Here is a 19795-nt window from a genome sequence, read left to right on the forward strand (position 1 = left end):
CCGGTCCCCGCAGGAGAGCTGCTCCAGCCCCTGAGCATCTTTGTGGCCTCCTCTGGACCTGCTCCAACAGATCAGGAGTGACGGTCACAGAAGGCGAAGATTAACGGTCCATCATCTCCACCATCATTCTCTAGCAGTGGACACAGGCACAGGTTTCCTGCCTTTATGTTCTATAGCCCACAAGGGGATTTTTCTTCCAGCCGTGCATTAAACTGCTTTGTGCCCGACGGCTCCTCGCCCACTGCGGACACGCTCTGCTCATTCCACAGGAACAGGGAATCAGCACTTTGGCCCTTCTTTATCCTCTGGGTTTGCCCACCTTTGCTATCACCACACAACAACCGGCAACTTTCCCGCCACATTTCAGATGATCACGAATATTTTTCCAACAATTAAATTCGGTTCTCTAGGGGAAAGTTGTGAAGGCTAACACAAATAGTCGAAAAGCTCTGCCTCAATAGATTTGCTCTTAAAGGAATTATTCAAAATCATGCATCAAAATTATGCATCACCATGCATCACGACAGAAATACTCCTTTTGGAATCAAATTAATTTCACTTGTACCGCAGTGAAACAAAGTGATGATTTACAACATTGAACTAGATTTCTACCTTCACAAGCAGTAGAAAAAGAGAAACATTTAAAGGATATTTTATGTAATATTATAAAACATTTTATGTAATATTTCACTTATAATACTACTTTCAACAGAGATCAAATGAGTAGAATTATGGCAGAATCAAGGACAGACAAGGTCTACTTTACTTTTCACTAGCCGGTTCAAGTAGTCACAAATATTAAAAAACCAAAAGCAAAGGCAAAAAAGTACGTTAAAGAAACCCCCAACCAACAAATAATCAGCTTTGTTTGATAATACTGCAATATTTTACTCAACTTTAATTCTAGTTAGGTTTTTATAACATTAGTATTTCTTGAAGACACTCATATCAAACTGGTATTCACCGCAAAGCCGCTGCCCGTCCAGAACATTGCGAGCTCCTTTCTCCAAAGAGCCACGGCGAAGCTGGTGAGAAGAGTGCAGGGCACCAGGTAGAGGAGAGCGGGCTGGCCCATCTGCATCAGTGCCAAGGCAACAAAGGTCACGAGAAGGCCGATGCCGTACGCTGCAGGGACACAGAACCAGGCACACCCCGTTATCTGGATATACTGCTCAGCAGCAGTTCCGTCAGGAGGCGGAGGAGCGCTCTGACAGGAATTGTTTTCGAGTAATATGTAAAGTGGTATCACCAGACTTTTTCAGGGCTCTTTAGATACCAGTATTAAATACACAATGTGAACTTGGAACAGTGCGATCCTCCTAGGCCTCCTCCTAGGCCTCCTCCTAGGCCTCCTCCTAGGCCTCCTCCTAGAGATAATAGCAGACCTCCTAACAAAACCAACAGAAACCTGTCAGATCCTATGTCTTTAGGTCCAGGGCATGCAACTCTGTGGATTCTACACCCTAAAGAAAACTAACTTAGCGGGGTTACAGCTATCATAGGTCATGGATCTTTTAGAATACACACAAAGTTAAGAACGCAGTCAAAGGAAGATACCCTGAACCTGAATTATCATACGCAAGAAACTCACATTCATGAATCAAGAAATCAGTATGAGTAGCTAAGCACATATGAAGATGTAAGGGTTATGTAGAGAGACAAATCATAAAATCATTTTTAATCCTAAAAAGAGGAAAAAAATATAAAAAATCCAAACTACATAAAATGCAATTGATGGTACACTTTTAAAGGGAGCAACTCCAGTAGGTTTGTGTTCAGGTGTGCCCATTATACGTACCTATTGTGCAGGCTACAAAATAGATTCTGGACGACTGCACCTGAATATCAAATCTATGGCAATAGGCTACCAGTAAGCCTAGGAAAGGAAAGAAAAATTACAACATGTTTTTGACCCATTCACACATTAAGATATACAAAACAATCAAATTATCACTATTTTTTTTCCAATTTACTCTGACAGCATCACTCGGGAGGCTGCGCAGCTTACAAACAGCTACGTGGTAACACAAGCCCAGTACAACAGAAGCACTCTAATAATAAAAACCACACCTACGAGTACACAGATCCTAGATAAAGAACGTCATCTCATCCCTAACAATGCTTAAAAACACAGTGTTTGCAACAAGAATAAGTTCATCCCTTCCAGTAAAGACAGTAGAAACCTATGGGATGAGGATGCCACAGCTCCTACCTCCCAAAAGACAAGAAAATAAATGAATGATTTCTCAGAAGAAATCTGACAGCCAGAAGATGCAGACTTGTCTTCACTTCCAGAGGTATCAGGCATTCTACCACATATTAAAGTCAAACTGGAGAGAACGTGGGGTAGAAACACTGGATGTTGTGTGACCAACAAAATTATCACATTTTGAATGGTCAGGTAGGTGTGTATTCAACCCACGTGCAAATCAACAAATTTCCTCTATTAGAGACGTTTTATAATATAAATTCAGTTTCTAAGGCAGCTCTTGATATTTCTCTACATTTCTTGACATCACTGCATGTGAAACTGAACCGCAAGATTATTTTTTTAATGGAAAAAGTAAACTGCAGGAAAAGACACAAATTTATCAGATTTATATTAGTCAAATCAAACTTGCCACTTGAAGCAGAAGCACACGAGGAATAAACTAATATGACAGTGCAACAAGTAGCATTCTTAACATGCTAAATAAGAAATACCTGGAACTAAAATGTCTCCAAACCCTAGGAGAGAAAAAGGCCTGTCGCACAGAGCCAGCGGCGAGGAGTTCAGCCTTGGGACCTTTAGGACCATCGGGAGCTGGGAACGAGAGAGACATACCTTACAAAAAGCTGTTTTCCCTGCACAAAAACACATCCTCCCAGCACTTGTTTCTGTTGTATTGACAGACATAAAAGCCTCAAAAGACTAAAGACTTGAATAATTTAAAAAAGTGATTTTTCAAGTCACTTTAAAGACTCTTTTTCCTCAAGCGTTCCTATTTCTCACATAATTCGCAATGCTGAGGCACAGTACAGCAAGGCTCATTGCTGACATGTATTCTCTTTAATACAGTAAAGAAACTTTCCTATGTTAGCACCAGAATAATTGTATCTACTTATGCTGTCATTATTGTTTCTATACAATTAATTCCATGCATAAAACTGAAACTAAAGGGGCACTAAAGGGGTACAAAGGACAAGAAAGTTAAAGAAATTGGTATGGATTGATCCACTCACAGTCCAGCCTGCAAACAACTATATTCTTCATTATTTTCCCACGCGACAGTATTGCTCTCATTGCTGAAGAGATCCGACATCCTTAAATTAACAAAACCAGTTTTCCTACAGATCCATTTCTTACTTGTTTCTCCTACTTTTCTCCCTGAGTCAGCCCCAGGCTGCTGTTCAGCCCCAGGCTCACAGCTGGCTGCTGTCGAACGGCACCGGGCTACTGAAAACTCACTTCTCCACCTCCAGTTTGCGTTTCTCTCCTTTGCCCATGGTCTCAGCTCTTCAAAAAGAAATTATCGAAAGAGGAGGGAGACAAACTGATCGTGTGAGTTCTACCTCTTCAGGGAAAAAAGGATTCATTAGCAGTAAGTTCTACTTAGAAACGCGGTCACACGTTTCTGTGAAGCCCAGCTAAGCGGCTTCCTTACGCTGAAACCCTTTTAAAGCAAGATAAAGGAAGAACAAAGCTGTTGTGATGAACCACCAGGAGTCTGCTTTGCCCCCTCTGTTTGGTGTTGATTTCCAGAGAGCTCAGGAGTGCTTATTTCCACATGAAATTCTTTTCAGGCTGGCATCTCCATCTCAGCTTTGCGGCCTTTGAATCTTAGAGAATTTGAAAGCGTAAGAGCTGGAAACCCGCGCCGTGTTCTCCGACTGATGTTTGACAGACAGTACCTTCTCATGAGTGGCAGAATCAGACGGACCTGCGGCCACCTCCACCATTATGCTCTCCCCAGTCTGAAGAAAAAAGGGGAAACTTGTAAAGCAGCACTTCACTCCCATGGCTGGGATCATTTAGGAACACACAGGGAAACGGGTCGTGACACTTTGCTCTGGGAGCCACAAGCTCGAGGGAAGAACTTCGCTTACCTTCGTTAGAAAAGGTGTGATAAACACAAAGAACACATCGTACACAAAAAGAACCAGGAGGAGCAAGGTACAACCCTGAAGGAAGAGACAAGATACTCGGTACTTACAGACTACACATTAGTAAACAGCAGCAATTTAATTATTAGCAACTTAAGACTACTCCAGGCAAAATCTAACAAGGACTAAAAATCAAGTCACCTCTCCCCCACAAAAGTATTTTGCTTAATTACTAAATATTCTGCATTGAGGGATTGGGTCTCACATGCACCATATAAAAGAAATTCTTAGTCATAAAACTGTACGTTAGTCCATAAAATTGTCCATCATGTAAAATCTGGAAATGGTGCCATTTCAGTTTGTTAGGGAGCATTAAGAACTTCTGCATTTTCCCTGGAGGGTGCGAGGCATAGCTTGGAATAGCACCCTTGTTATTTTGGCCAATCTGTCCAGGGAAACAAATTCACAGGTGAAGAGCAGAGCACCCAAAATGCAAAGTAAAAGTCACTACACAGAATTGGGTTTTTTAACTAAAACCAGGACAGCCCATAGCACGGGGAATGAACAGGAGAGTTGGAGACGTGCGCACGCCAGAGGGCTACGATGTCACGGCATCAGAGACGTGGCGAGGTGGGTCCTACGGCCGGAGGGTGGGAATGGAAAGGTCCAAGCTCTTTAGGAGAGACAGGCAGGGGAGAAGAGGAGGGGGTGTCACCCTGCTCCTCGGTGACCAGCTGGAGTTTGGGGAGCTCCATCTGGGGAAGGATGAGGCACTGACTGAGAGCTTGTGGGTCAGGGGTAAAGGGAAAGCAGGGGCAGGTGATACACAGGAACAGAAGTTAATTCCCAAGCCATCAGTGGCTCCTCTGTTCAACCATATGCAGACATCCTCTTTTTATGTTTGTTTAGCTTTCATACCTTAAACGTAGGCAGGCGAATTGTTTTCAACATGTAAAGACAGAAAGCAATTCCCAAAGCATCTTGCAGAACCCAGGCCCACCTAGGAAAAAAAAAAAAAAAAAAGGAGTAACTTTTTTGCAGAAAGCAATAGGCAAGCCAGAGCAAACCTTGTCCTCACTAAAGACTCCCTGGGGACAAAAAACCCACTTTATTTAAAAGTTCCTGCTTGAAATCGACATTGTTGTCAGCACAGATGCACAAACTGGAAGTTGTGCTTGATCAGCTGATAAGCTTTTACCATGAAATGATTGGTTTGGTAGAAGAGGGCAAAGCAGCAGGGTCACTGTCTATCTAGACTTCAGTAAGGCTTTCCTTATCAGTGCTATTATTATTAAAGCTATTTTAGTTTTCTTTTCCAATCCATAAGTCTCTCTGCCTTATTTCTTTTTCATTCCCATTTGTGAGGGGAGAGGCAGCAGAGAGCATCTGTCGGGGCCTAGCTCGAGCCCTCGACAGATGAATCAGTGCCCAACGTACGGCACAAACCCACGACCCCAAGATGAAGAGTCTCACACTCTAACAGCTGAGCTAGTACCTTTGCTTTACTATCAAAGGGAAGTAGGATTCGAGATACAAAACACTAAGGTTTCCCTAAAATCGCTAAGGTCTAGTCGCAGACGGGAGATTACAGGGCTGGAGCACCTCTGCTATGAGGACAGGCTGAGGGAGCTCGGGTTATTTGGCTTGGGGAAGGCTCTGGGGTGACCTAATAGCGTGAAAGGGGCTGCAGGGAAGCTGGAGAAGGGCTTTTACAAGGGCCTGTAGTGACAGGAGAAGGAGCAATGGCCTGAAACTGCAGGAGGGTGGATTTAGATTGGATATAAGGAAGAAATTCTTTGCCGTGAGAGGGGTGAAGCACTGGCACAGGTTGCCTGAGGATGCCCCATCCCTGGAAGGGTTCAAGGCCAGGCTGGACGGGGCTTGGAGCAAGCTGGGCTGGTGGGACAGAGGTGTCCCTGCCCACAGCACGGGGGTTTGAACCAGATGGTCTTCAAGGTCCCTTCCAACCTGAACCATTCTATGATTACGCTGTTGTGATCAACATCTGAGCACCTGCTGAAGGAGCTCTGTGCAAGAGACACTCGGGGCCACTCCAGCTTTGAGGCAAAAAATGGATTTCCAAGTCCTAAATATCCCAGACTGGAATAGCTCTATAGCACTACTCCTCGTTCTGACACTTCTTTCTCTAAAAGATGTTTCAGAGTTGATGCTCCCTGGATTTATGAGTTCCGTTCCACAGCCTTAACACAGAAAGCAGACCCCACAACGGCAACACCAAGCATTCAGGCACAAGCAAGACATCTTTGGCACCATCAGCAGAAACACAAGCCAGCATTTCAGTTCCAACACAGGTTTCCCCTACAGAGGGACCAAAAAGATGAGCACATCATGTACATAAGGGGAAAATGGAGCATCTGGGAGTAAGGTAAGGGGTAAACCAAAGCAACCAACCATCAAAACACCTCCCACTCCACCCCCCCAAAAAAACAACTAAAAAGCAATCCACAAATACCACCAAAAAAACTAATGAAAGTGGTAAGAATATGTTATAAGTAGGTGTCGCAGCAATATCAGAGATAGAGAATTTACTCATAGCTGACTGTTAGAGAAACTACAGATCTGACAATCCTCACAGCTGTTATGCTCTCTGAGTAAACGCACATGCAGACCATGAAGAAATAAGTTAGCCAACTTGTGTCCAACCTTCCATACCGCTTCTGAAACCAAAGAGATCTGGCCTGGGACTCAAAGAAACTCAAGCTTAACAAGAGACACTTTTCTGTAACTTAAACCCACAAGACAAAGACGAAGTACATAAGGAAAAACAAAGAATTTCTGTGTAAGTCTCTTTTTTCTTTCCTGTCACTCCTAAATTATGGATAAGTTTAGGCTTCTACAGATGTCAGTTAACTTGTATTACAAAGCATACTGCAATTTTTAGGAGAGAAACCACAAAAATATACACTTACTGGTCTTCATTTCTGAAGATTCCCCAGACCACACTGACAGAGACACAAAAGACTGCCAGGAGCAACATCCGGACCTGTGGACGCTTGTGAAAATAAGGCAAGTTGTTGTCTGGGATTCTGAAAATGAAACACACCAAAGCTAGTCGTCTATGTAGTTCCCCTCCTCCTTTGCAAACACTCTGAAGTATGATACCACCTTGTAAATCTCATACCTACCCAACACTGTAAAAAATTAATTTTGCCTATGAAAAATTCAGAAGTTGCCACATACCTACACTTTCCCAAGGGGAATCTTCTTACAAAAGGAGACAGGCAACTGTAAAGGCCAATTGAGGCAGCCAGGCAGAATATTCCTATGATAACATAGACTGAGAAAGAAAAAATAGTTAAGTCCAAGCAGGATAAGGCAAGAGATGCTTTTTTTCATAATGCAGCTGAATAAAGAACAGACAATCAAAAAGTCCAAAGGTGAAATTAGGCTTACATCTCACCAGTTAAATTCTGAGACTTCCAATGGTTGCTGATTAGATTTATGCTCTGTAACTATTTAATTCTAGCTCATTTTACTCAGGTGTACCTTACGCAATAGCTACTCCAACAAATCAAAACCTCTGTGCTGATACACTTAAAGTAATTCATTAAGTCACAAGTCTAAAAAGGCAACTTACGATGAAGTGTTTATCTTCTCATTATGAGTATATGCGAGCATCATAACGGAACTCCTAAAATCACTAGGTAGCAAAATGAATTAACAGACGGGATGCATCTTCCGTCATTTCCTCAGAGCTACGAGGATGGAAGTTCCAGTGCATTTGACTCTCATGCTCTTTAGTCAAAGGAGTTGCTAAGTAGAAAACTTATCTCTACAAAGATAAAAAAGTTGATCCTGGATCCCATAACTTAACTTCAAACTGAACAATAATAAAGACATGAGTACAGGTTTGAGAACACCTTTGACAAAAACAAAATGTGGAAGATTGTCGCTGTTTAATAGAGTTTAAAGTCTGAAAGAAGCTCCACCATCACCTAATCCAACCCCAGCAAAAGCACGGATAGAAATCTACACAGTGGCTTTTCTTCTAGGGTTTTAAATCATATCAAAATGAAGAAACATGGCAGAAGACAGTTGTCTGACAATTATTTTCACAGTAAAAGTGTTCTTTAAACAATGGCAGCCTCGTGCTATTGAAGATGTAGCAACACAAATAAACTTTATTAAGAGTACCTAAGTGGTCGTAGAAGAAATAAAGGAGGACCAGCATTGAGCAGCACATCACCACGAACACGCAGATCATTATTGGAGTCACATCAACTGTTTCGTCGTCGTGTTTCTCTGCCCCATCATCACGTTTGTGCTTCATGTACCGCCTGAAAGAGTAACGTGGTTATTATCAGTCCATTCCTTTGGGAACAAAATATAAAAGTGTGTTGAATCTTCAGCAACAACTACAGGAGGTTGGAAAACACGACGCAACGCTAGCACCTGCGATGATTTTCACTTGTCAGTGGAACTCCACATTTTGTATGAAAACCAGATATAGCACAGTGCATAAAACAGTAAGTGCTGCATTGGTTTATTAAGAGTACTACTTTTCATTCACTAAGAACTCCGCAGAATTCTGAAAACTACTGCAGAATAATTTGCTGACTTCAGAAGAAATTCTAAAGTCAGGCAGCGCATAAAAAGTAAACGTTAGAAACAAGTGTGGCACAGATGACCTCCTCCCCCCAACTCCACTTACCGGCCAAAAGCAACCAGAACATTCAAAAAAAGTTTCACAACAAACACACTCTATGTGAGCCATCTCGACTGTACAATTTTTATTATTTCTTACAAAAGATTTTTATGGTGAATTGTTGCAAAAGCCCAAATAGGAAGCCTATTACTATCCAATTTTCCTTCCGAGCTTTTCAAACAAGGCAAAACACGAAAACACTCTACATGCAAATCACACTCTAAGAATTTCATGCAGTGACAAAGCCAATACAAGGCTCACGGCCTTTCAAGTGTCACATCAGCATTTTCCCCTTCTAGTTCTATAAACAGTCTTCAAACCTCACGAGCAGAGCTGCCAAGAGATCTTACAGATAAATCCCGCGTAATATTTTTCTGCGAAAAACACAAGAAAACTGACATCCTACATTCCAGTGACTCACTTTTTCACATCTCTGCTTCCTGCCCAGTAGCCTCCAATTGCAACAGTCCCCACAGCCATGACAAAGATAATCACCATGTTATAGTCCAGCACAGGCTCGTTCGGTGCGTACATCGCCCCCTTCACCGAGCTGCCAAAACTCTGCAGAGGGAAGCACAAGTTATGAAGAACTTCCACAAAGCTACCTTGGCAAAGGGTCAGTTGTTTAGTTTTCACAAAGCAACCTCTGGATCAAGCTTTATTATCAATACTTCAGAGCAATCCAGTGGCTCCACTATTAGTGATATTTATTTCCAGCTCCATTTTGGTTTTATTCTGAAGATAAGAAATAACCTCCCAAATGATTTGCCTTATTTTTTCCCCCAAAAAACATAAATACACAATCTTCATGAGTAAACACCCTAGAGAGTCAAAGATGGACTTCAAACACTGTTGAAAAGTGACTCATTTAAAGGAGATAATTTAAATCAGGACATTTAGTATCAAGCTTACCTTGCCAATATCTAACAGATCAGTGTAGCTGAGCAGAGCCACAGGAATATCAATCTCTTCATACTGACTCCTGTTACCTCCCGGAGGAACCTGGAAGAAGCGCAGACCAGGTAAGAATATATTCATTTCAGCAAATACTTCTACTGCTTCCCAAGGGTTGAAGTTCAGAGTTCGGTTTCTGTTGATGTGGAAAATATTCTAGAAAGGAACATAATGACAGCAAAACCTCAAAGTCAAAATGAAAACATATGCCTGCTCCCAGTAAAATCCAAGTCATTAAGGACTGTAACAGCAAAATGCAGCAACCAGACCCGAGGCAGTATCTTCAGCACATCAGGGTCATGGTTTTATGCCCAGTGTGTGCCTCCGCTATCGACTAGAGTATTCAAAACTACTAATTTTACAAAACATACATGAGTTGAATCTAAAACTCTAGTTTCACGATGCTCTAGCTCTCACTGAAGGTTGCAGTAGGAGTCAAGAAACCAACCTTCTCCTTCGGTTCCAGTATTTCATATGACATAAAGATCATTCTGAGCCCTTGACTTGAATGTTACGAGGGCTCTATGCAGCTCTCTTCCTACTTAAACGAGCAGCTCCTCTTGTTTCATTACTCTTTCCTTCAGATGTATTATTTCTACACAGAGAAATGCAACGTACATACACACTTAACCACATACACACATCGTTTATTTTAAAGAGGAGCATCAAATACCAGGAACAAACACTGAAAAGAAGACAATGTCTAACATCAGAGGAGTATCAGCAACACAGCAAGACAGAACAACTTACCAGTCTCTCTCTGCTGACAATCAACAGCCCACGAGCTCCGTTTATCTGAGCAAGCCTCACTTTCTCATAGAAGGTGCAATTCCCTCGCATCACCATGGGAATTTGATTATTAAATCCCCCATCAGGTACATCAGAAGGAGAACACAAAACAGATGCTGTCTGATCCTGCAGTTGTAAGAGCGACTGAAAAGAAAGAAATTAGTTAAATCCATATATGGAACAGGGCTGCCCTCTCAATTACGTAGGCTCCTGCCTTGCTACACCTTACTGGACAGAATTTTGCTGGTAATAAAATTAAGGTTACAATGTGCACTTGCATCTGTTTTCTTCAGCGCTGTTGCTGTTCTGATGCAGGAGGTAGGAGTACACAAAGTGTTAAAATTGCCAGCGCAGCACAGAGCGGCAGGCTGAGATGATGTAGGGTATAAATGGCTAGAAACACAAACACAGGCTGGGGTAAAGTGCAAAAGCACAGGCAATGAAAATAAACTTCCATTTTGAAACCAGTCATATCCAGTTAGCCAAGATTTTGAATCCAAAGCACCTGGATACTGGATTCAAAGCTGCTTCTTTCATCACTTGCAATTCAGAGATGTTGCAGGTCTGCCCAAATTCATAGAACCATAGAATGTATTAGAAATCCAGGGTACGAGACACATACCAAACAGCTCTCTAACTGACCACTGCTTTGTCAGTAGCTCCAAGCTTATTCAGAAAACTGCTCTCTCCAACCTGGCTCCTACTGCAGGGAGAGGAAAATGCCCCTGCACACACCTCCTGGTTGTCAGGTCTCAGGAAAGCTTATCACATCTATCAGAGGACAACACCAACAGAGTGAGCTCAGGCTCGTGTGCCGCATTGCCTCGGTTAATAAATTGTGCTGCTGGAGTACTGGGGGAAAGGAGAAGGGAGAATGTGGAAGGAGGGAAAGGCAGGAGGAGAGCTAAGGAAGGAAATGGAGAGGCAAGGCAAATGAGAACCTGTTAAGTGCTTCAGTTTCAGTTCAGTGTAAGCTCCTGCAGAGCTACTGAAACACATCTCCAGTGAATTTTTATGAGACTGTTTGAGACAAGATGTCTACAGTCCAGTCCCCGGCTCCCACAAACCCCAGAGTCTAGAATGGTACAGACTCCACGGGAAGCCTGCCTGGATCCAGCCAAACAAGACCCTGACCCTCTCCAGCCAGCGCTCCGCACCCCTGCGCTCCCACGGCTGCTCCTGAGGCCGAGGGGGACGGTGCGGGCGGGCGCTGCCCTCACGTCACACAGGGTCAGGGCAAGAACAAGAGGTGCTGAGCTGGCTCCACACCAGGCAGAGCCACTGCAGCCCGTGAGCTATCTACGCACCCAGGGAGCAATGTGCGGCTGTGATAAACTCACCACGGCTAATTCAGACTTGAGTACACGGGGCTAAGAACATTCATAATTCTGTGTAGCACTCAGCTGGTAGATTAAGGAATACAATGAATAAAACGAAGAGTATCAGTCGACTATTGCATATGCTCCCCAGCGAGTAACTCATTCAACGTGTATTTGCCGATTTCACCATTCGGTGACAGTCACATTTTCTCAGGGAACAGAGTGAAGAAGTGACTTAATCGTCAGCTCGTACAGCCTCGGCTAACGCAGCAAAAGCTTGACACAGTTTGTGACTAGAGTAAGTAATTCCCACATTTGACAGAACTATGAACCGCTAAGAAAGCGCTGAAGGTTAGCAAGCCCACATGGTATCTTTTTGTATCATACACATAAAAACTCCTTTCCAAGCACACGTAAGGGCCATTTTAATTTAACTGATCACGTACAAAAGGAAACTTTCCGTTTTGAACCAGCAATAGTCATTACCTCTGCATGCTGCCTGGAAAAGAATATTGCCATCATAACCCTGTGTAGGGTGGTCCTAACAGATAAAAAACAATTTTACAAAGCAGTTGCTTCAAATTCCACTAATAAAAGTTAGAAGTTTCTCTGTAACAAAGGCATTTTTGAATACATTCTGCCACTTCTTGGCTAGGTACTTACAGCTTTACCCAGATCATGGGGCAAATGGGCCCACTGGGAGTTGAAGAGGATACAGTAGTCTTTTCCTTTGCTGCTCCCCTTCTCTGAAAGGACATGGACCATCCCATACTCGCAGTACACCTGAAACCATAACAGAAGTTTCACTACAATAATTTTTAGGTCACACGAAATAGCAGAAGTGATGGGCATAACTTGCTGTTGACTAGTCTGTTTTGTACTTTAAAGAAAACCAAAAGGTTCTATAAAGTTTCAGTATCTGTGCAGGGAGTAGAGCAGGATTTATTTCCATCAGACTTCCAAAAAAGACTTCAGATACATGAGGCGGATCCCCTCCTACCCACCAACTGGTCAAAGAATCAAATCAAATCTCATTGCATGTTACTCGATGTGTTTTTTTAAGAAAAAAAAGCACCAAACCCCACAACTAAACGAACCCTAAACACCACGGCTAGAATGGTTCACGGATGTACAAACCCAGAGCTACAGGAGGAAGCTGGACCGCAGCAGAGCTAAGAGAGCTAAACCAAGAGGCCTGGCCCCTGCCAGTTCCTGGAAGCACAGCCTGAACATGCTCAGTTCCAGACTCACATCGCTCCCCACCTCAGCCTCGGCCACATTTGCTGCAGGTCTGACAGGACCACGCAGGGTCACTGGCTCTTTTTATGCCCTAGGTAGCACATGGAGATTCTCAAGACTACGAAGTGCCCAAACTTGTCACGGCTTCAGTCACCAGCAGCCGCTGCTGTCAAAGCTCCAACAACATTTACTCCAGGCAGCAAATATCACACACCTAAGGGTTACAGAGGCCTGTACTGGCTGGGATAGAGTTGATTTTCTTCACGGCAGCTGGTACAGTGCTGTGGTTTACATCTGTGACACCAAAACAGTGCTGCCAAACTGATGTTTTCGCTGCTGCTGAGCAGCGTTCGCAGGGTGTCAAGACCTCCTCTGTTCCTCACACCAGTGAACAGCTCAGGAGGTGCACAGGAGCTCAGGAGGGGACACAGCCAGGCAGGTGACCGAACAAAGAGATATCCCATGCCATATACCATCATGCTCAGCAATGAAAAATGACAAGAGGGTTGTTTGGTTTTGAATGAGGTTACCCATCGTTTCCTCAGGAATTGGCTGGGTAGGCAATGGTCTGTCTCTGGGAGGTGGTGAGTGACTGCCTTTGTGTCATTAATTTTGTTTTCTTTCTTCTTCTACTTCTCCTTTGCTTGTTAAACAATTTTAATCCCAACCCACAAGTTTTCCAGCTTCTACTTTTCCTTTTTTCTTCTCTGTCTCACTGGGAGTGGGAGGCAAAGTGAGCAAGTCGCTGTGCGGGAACAAAGATTTGCTTCCCTTTCCCCCCTCAAATGCTTACGGAGCAGGATGAGCTTCTAAGGAGCAACTGGAAACAAATAAACAAACAAACAAACAAGGCCACTGTGCTGCCAAATTCAGGTTCAAGTCAGCCACACACCCCATTCCAAGTTCACCTACAATTTGTTACGCTGCTTGCAGCATCTAGGCATTGCAATCTCTAGGGATTTGAGATGTGTGGATAAAGAGGCGCTACAGAAGTGGTCAGAGGTTAAAACACATCCTGTGTTGCTGCAGAAGAACAGAGCTGGTGCAGTGCCACTCACTTTCCATAGCTCCTATCAGGAGTGCAGACAGCAGGAGTCTTGAGACAGCAATTCCAGAAAAAGGACACGTAGTCTGGCTTCAAACCCGCCTGCCAGGGCGAACACACAACCAGGTCCCCAGGGCAGAACGCGAGAGCTGCACTCCAGATGTTTAGAGGTAAAACCTCTTAACTTGAATAAAGAATCACAAGCTTTCGCCACCTTTAAGTTCGCAGGTTCAGCCTCTGGAACAGAGCTGTGTTTAAGTGGAAGGACCATCTGAACTCTACAGCAAAGTGCAGCCCAGGCTGCCGTCCTGAGCTGAAGAACCAGGAACAGGACAAGAACTGACGCACAGTAACCGACCTGCCTCTCACCTTAACTAGTCCCACGCTCTGTTTCTGGTGGAACGCTGCCCAGTCGTTAGTGAGCCCGAGACTCGGCATAAGTGGAGATTATCAGTTCACCCCCACCAACAGCAGCAGGTTAAGAAACCCTCAAACAAAACAAACACAACAAACCACCACAAATCCACTCCCTCCCCTCAAACTACATCCCTTCCCACCATCCTTTCTTCCTTCCCTCCTTCCCACCATCTTTCCCTCTTTCCTTCCTTCCCACCATCCTTCCTTCCCTCCTTCCCATTGTCTTGCCTTCCTTCTGACCATCCTTCCTTCCCACCATCCTTCCTTCCTTCCTACCACCTTTCCTTCCTTCCTTCCCATCCTCTTGTCCTCTACCCACAGCCCCACCTCCTCCCTCCCCATTTTTCCTTGTCTCTCCCACATCCAGCACCCAAACCCAACTGGAGTCACTGACTGCCGACATGTTAATTGCTCAGCTTTAGTGTTCCCCAGGCAAATCACTCTGTACTGATAAAACCTCGTTCCGGAGAGCAACACAAGTACTATCCCTGACCACGGCTGAATGAGACAAAGTTGTGACAGAACTCATCTGTCAACATCTAGTTTAACACTCCTAAGCTAAACAGACTAATGATTTGATGATTATACAGTCACACTCTTCGAAATACACCTTAGACATCTGTTTCTCCAGGTAGCAGCTGAGAAACAAGATGCCAAAGACGACCGGAGGCAGCGGCAAAGTCGCATCTTAACAAGTTTGTTCAAAAATCCATTAGAAGGATCCATCATTCGCATTTTTGTCTCATTTCAAATCCCACTGCACAGAAGTTATCCCACACCCTTAGGAGGCACCCAAGGTAAAAAGGTGCTTTTTGGAACACTTCAGAGAATTGCCCTTTAAACATTCTCCACACTGCCTGGAGGACAAGTGATGCCACTCTACCGCAAGATGTCAGCGAAGCAGGAAAGAAACCCCATCCTAAAGATACACAGGAGTGAGAGATTTTTATATTTAGCACCTTTGGTACATAACTGGTCTCGGTAACTCATGGTGCAACTTTTCTCTTTTAAAAAAAATAACATTAGTGTTCCTTAAGTGCTCTAAATTCTCTCACATTTGCCCTGTAGTGTGCTGGGCGTAGCATGTTACGCTGTTTATTTCAGTGCGGATTAAGGCCACTTGAACAAAGCACAAATATACAAAATACATCTTTTTGTGGAGGAAGGGAGATGCTATTGTGCATACACAGTGAAGAAAAAATGTATTTAGCAAAAACCTTCAACTATCTGCCATGGTGGACTCATATCTCAGCTATCCAACTATGCAGAGCACCTAAAACCTGTCGAACAAAAGGAAGAAGTTTTGAAAAATATTCTATTATCTTGAATTTTATTTTCAAGAGTAACAAGACATGGAGATACAGACACAGACAAAAAGACCAAAAGTGATTCCTGCTTATTGTTACAGGATCTGACTGGGCTTAAAATAATAAACCAATGAGTAAGCTCAGTGTTTTACAGTCACCTTCAAAACCTTCAGGCAGTTTTTCAGGAGGTAGCTACCTGCAACTCAACAGCTTTATGCATCTGAAAAACAATTGATGGACCCACACAGTTAAAAGTTTTACATTTTAAGATACAAGCTACACATCTCCAAAACAAGAGAGCAAGCACAGGCTGTGTCGCTACATTTCCCCGTAGATACGGTAACAATTCCCGGTGGATACGGTAACAATTCCCGGTGGATACGGTAACAATTCCCGGTGGATCCGGTAACAATTCCTGGCTGGCACTGAAGACACTAACACACAATCACAGCTCTGAGCAACTTAACGGATGTTCTTTAAAGAAACATTAAGGGAGGAAGAGGTTCCTAATGTGAAGTGCTCAAAAACATTTTAGGAGCTGTGTGTTCCTAAGTGCCAAAAGCCATGCACATAAACAAACAAATAAATAAAGGAGGAGAGTAATTAAAGGGAATCCGAGGCGGGCCACAAGCAGAAGTAGGTATATAAAGTTTTAGGAAGTTTGTGGAGAAGAGAAGCTGTGTAGATTATGGATTAACTGACATTTTAACAAAGCAATTATCGTTTAGCATCAAAGCACAGCTCTGAAGTCTGGGAACAGCCACGACAAGTTGGTTCTTATCCTCCCACCCAAACAGAGCCAGAGGCATCGGGTTTTTGTTGTTTCAGTACTGGATGGCTTTGACGCTTCCAGCTGCGTTTTTATTTATGTCACTAGGTATTAGACAGCAAAAGTAAGCTCAAAGCAGCGCAGCTCATGCTCTGGAGTGAGGGCAACATTTTAGAGGGTTCTTAGTTCCTAGAGATCACTCCATAACCAAGATTAACCCATCAGAAGCTGTAATCTCCTGCGCAGATCCTGTACAGTAACACCTATAGGATACAACCCCCATGGACTCTTTTCCAAGCGTTTGGCTATCAAGCCCAGACTTTGCCAAACACTGACAGAAAAACAACAGCTGCTGTGACAATAACATGTGTTATAATACCTTCTTCTTAAGAGTATATATGATTTAGAAAGCACCACAAGCTTCAGTAAGAACAGGCTTCCTAGCCTCAAGTAATTTCTCCCAGTTAAGAAGGGAATTATCTATCTTCCCTATATGAGTAAGGCCAAAATATTTGTATTTAAATGTCATTAACTGGAAATCTGCTAGAACCATAGCTTTGTGAGGACTGTTGCATATTTAAGACAAAGTGTTTCATATAAAGCTGCAAATCAAGGAAAAGGTTTTCACACAACAGAGGCGTGAAGTCTGAGGACACAACTCCACAGGTAACTGAGCCAAGTTAATTGCAGCATTAGAAGAGCACACTCGTTTGCTCTGAACATCATCAGACCCTTTATTTAATGCATTAAAAGAGCAGAACACTTCCCAGTTTACAGCTGAGATCTTTGGGTGGATTTTTTTTATGCTGGCTCAGAGACAAGCACTGAGGCTTGCAAGTTGAATGAGGGAAGAAGGTGGGGAGCAGCTCGGCTCACCCACGTTTCAAGAAACTGCACCGAGAGCGAGTGAGCCAGCCCAGCGGCTCATCCTGGTTTGTTCCTCCCTGCCTCTGTCCCCAGACTCACCTGGGTGGCCCATACACCTCTTTCGTTAATTCTATCAGCTGATTTGGCCACCTGAACCTTAGAGAGATTGAACAGACTCTAGAGCTGTGTTGCTGGAAGAAGGACTGAACACGTTACGCTTACTCTCACAGCACGGATCACGCAAGACATAGCACGGTTCCCAAGAGCTGGGGTACGTTCTTCCCCATGAACCGCACTGATCAGTTCAGAGACCATCAACAGCAGACAAAGAAAACTCTCCTTCAACAAGCATTGTGCAGCAGAGGGAATTTTATATTGTGAATATATATTTATATTGCAACTCCATGCAACGAAATTGTCAACGACCACCTTAATCTAGAAATTCAGTCAACCTTTTAAACTCTCCAGACCGACATCACAGAGCGCTGATTTCAAATACAGAAACCGTCAACACAACTCAATAATCTGCTGAAAGCCAGCAGAGCAAACACCGGCTAAATCCCACTCCGGAGTAACACGATCTGCTCACTGCAGCTCCTGTTTCTCTCCTCTTCATTAGTCAAAGGTTCAGGTATCTCAGCTATTGTTACAGGACAACTGAGAGGCAGCAATGCCACGAAGGAACGGTTAGAATGAGAGGGAAGCTAAACGAAAAGGACTCTGATACCAAAGCCAGATCTAAGCACAGATCGTGCTTGGATCTATATGATCAAATCCCTCTTTTGGTGTTCTCAGATGAGGTCCCAGATTTAGGAGAGACAAGCTGTTCCTCCTCCCTATAGAAATCAGAGTTTAGAAGCAAATGTGGACAATAACCCCCCAGGGGAAAAAAAAAATAAAAGATCCTATTATGCTGTCTCAAGGAGGGAGATAAATACATTCCTAATGCCCAAGAGCACTTAGACAAGAGAAAGCCATCGACGTGCACAGCAAATGCACAAGGGCTCACTGCGAGTGCTGTCGGCTTTGTCCCTCAGAATCTCCCCATCCAGCAGTCACTGCTGTACCACGGGTGTACAAGAGCATCAGAGCCCTCCTCGGCCTCGAGCTGAGGGTGCTGCACCACCTAAAACCACACCAACAAGTGCAAGTACAAGAGATGCAGAAGTAGGGCAAAATGCAAGGCATTCAAGCCAATTTTGAGCGGCCCAGCTTGGTTAACAGAAGCATTAGCAGCACACAGTAAATTCCTTTTTTGCTGCAGCAGCAGGACAGCTTCAGCACCCTGGCCAGCCTGTTCAAAGCTTGCTCGAGCACATGAACACCATTCTGCTGCACGAATATATTGAATGACTTGCTTACAGAAAGCAAGTGTGCTGCAATGCATGGAGCTGAAGCCAAGATCTCCAAGTGGACTCTCTCATCTGCCATCCTCACACACTGTGATGTACTCACCTTTTCCAAAGCGATGGATCAAGCTGATTCCATGCCAGTCCTTGACCCATTCTTATTTATTTGTGAGGCTCATGCAGGCACTACCAGTTCACTCGAAGCATTAACAGAGATGCCAAAATGCACACGGCATGTGGGGAATAAGGAAGGGATGATGCAGGAAAAGATGGTGGAGGAAAAGAATATGAAGCAGAAATAAAAAAAGAAGTTCACCGGTACTCAGACCATTCTGTAACTAATGATCGCTGGCAAAGAATAAGTAAGGAGACGGGTATGGAAGAAGGAAAAATGAGACTGTCGTGTTAAGACACTACACCAATAATACTAAAGAAAACACGGCATCCTCCAAATCATCTGATAAACACTTAAAAATTTTAGATGACACCTCAACATTTCCAGAACACAAAACACCTGAACTTAAAATACAAAGGCTATATATGCATGCAATGCAATAGCTAAAAGGCCACTCCTTCCTGTACCAGGACTACATGCCTGGGTTGCCACACCCTTAAAAACCCCACAAAACTCACTAGTATCGTAAGCAACAAGAATGCAAGGCTCAAGACAGGCTATGGGATCAGGTTCAGCACAAATTCTCTTCTTCTCTGCTGGGTCCTTTCTCAGAGAGAGTTCATCAGTCGAGATGAACCCAAAGTCCAGAGCTGTCCCTGCTGTGAGAATCTCACCCCCAACCCCGACTTCTTCCCAAAGAACTGCTTGGAGAAACTCGCTGGTCTGGCCAAGCCCCAGTGTTTTAAGAACTACGAGGAATACAGAATCACAGATGTGAGAGGTTGGAAGGGTGCTCTGGAGATCCTCTAGTCCAACCTCCCTGCCAGAGCAGGTTGCACAGAACAATGTCCAGGAGGGGTTTGAAAGTCTCCAGAG

The 19795-nt window shown here is 43.8% G+C and overlaps 1 protein-coding gene across 1 annotated transcript in view; it reads right to left on the reverse strand.

Annotated features, from left to right (window-relative positions):
- The window catches only part of SPPL2B (signal peptide peptidase like 2B), a 13433-nt gene extending 770 nt beyond the window's left edge, over window positions 1-12663 (reverse strand). The window contains exons 1-13 of the mRNA XM_009871295.1: window positions 12475-12663; window positions 10454-10636; window positions 9662-9751; window positions 9171-9310; window positions 8239-8381; window positions 7285-7381; window positions 7014-7130; window positions 5002-5083; window positions 4087-4161; window positions 3892-3954; window positions 2704-2803; window positions 1799-1876; window positions 965-1125 (exon numbers count right to left, since the gene is read on the reverse strand). Coding sequence (XP_009869597.1) covers window positions 965-1125; window positions 1799-1876; window positions 2704-2803; window positions 3892-3954; window positions 4087-4161; window positions 5002-5083; window positions 7014-7130; window positions 7285-7381; window positions 8239-8381; window positions 9171-9310; window positions 9662-9751; window positions 10454-10636; window positions 12475-12663 — 1518 coding nt within the window. The remainder of the gene's footprint in view (window positions 1-964; window positions 1126-1798; window positions 1877-2703; window positions 2804-3891; window positions 3955-4086; window positions 4162-5001; window positions 5084-7013; window positions 7131-7284; window positions 7382-8238; window positions 8382-9170; window positions 9311-9661; window positions 9752-10453; window positions 10637-12474) is intronic.
- Window positions 12664-19795: the final 7132 nt, after the last annotated feature.

This window comes from Apaloderma vittatum, unplaced genomic scaffold (assembly GCF_000703405.1).
Source record: "Apaloderma vittatum isolate BGI_N311 unplaced genomic scaffold, ASM70340v1 scaffold8796, whole genome shotgun sequence".
Lineage (NCBI taxonomy): Eukaryota > Metazoa > Chordata > Aves > Trogoniformes > Trogonidae > Apaloderma > Apaloderma vittatum.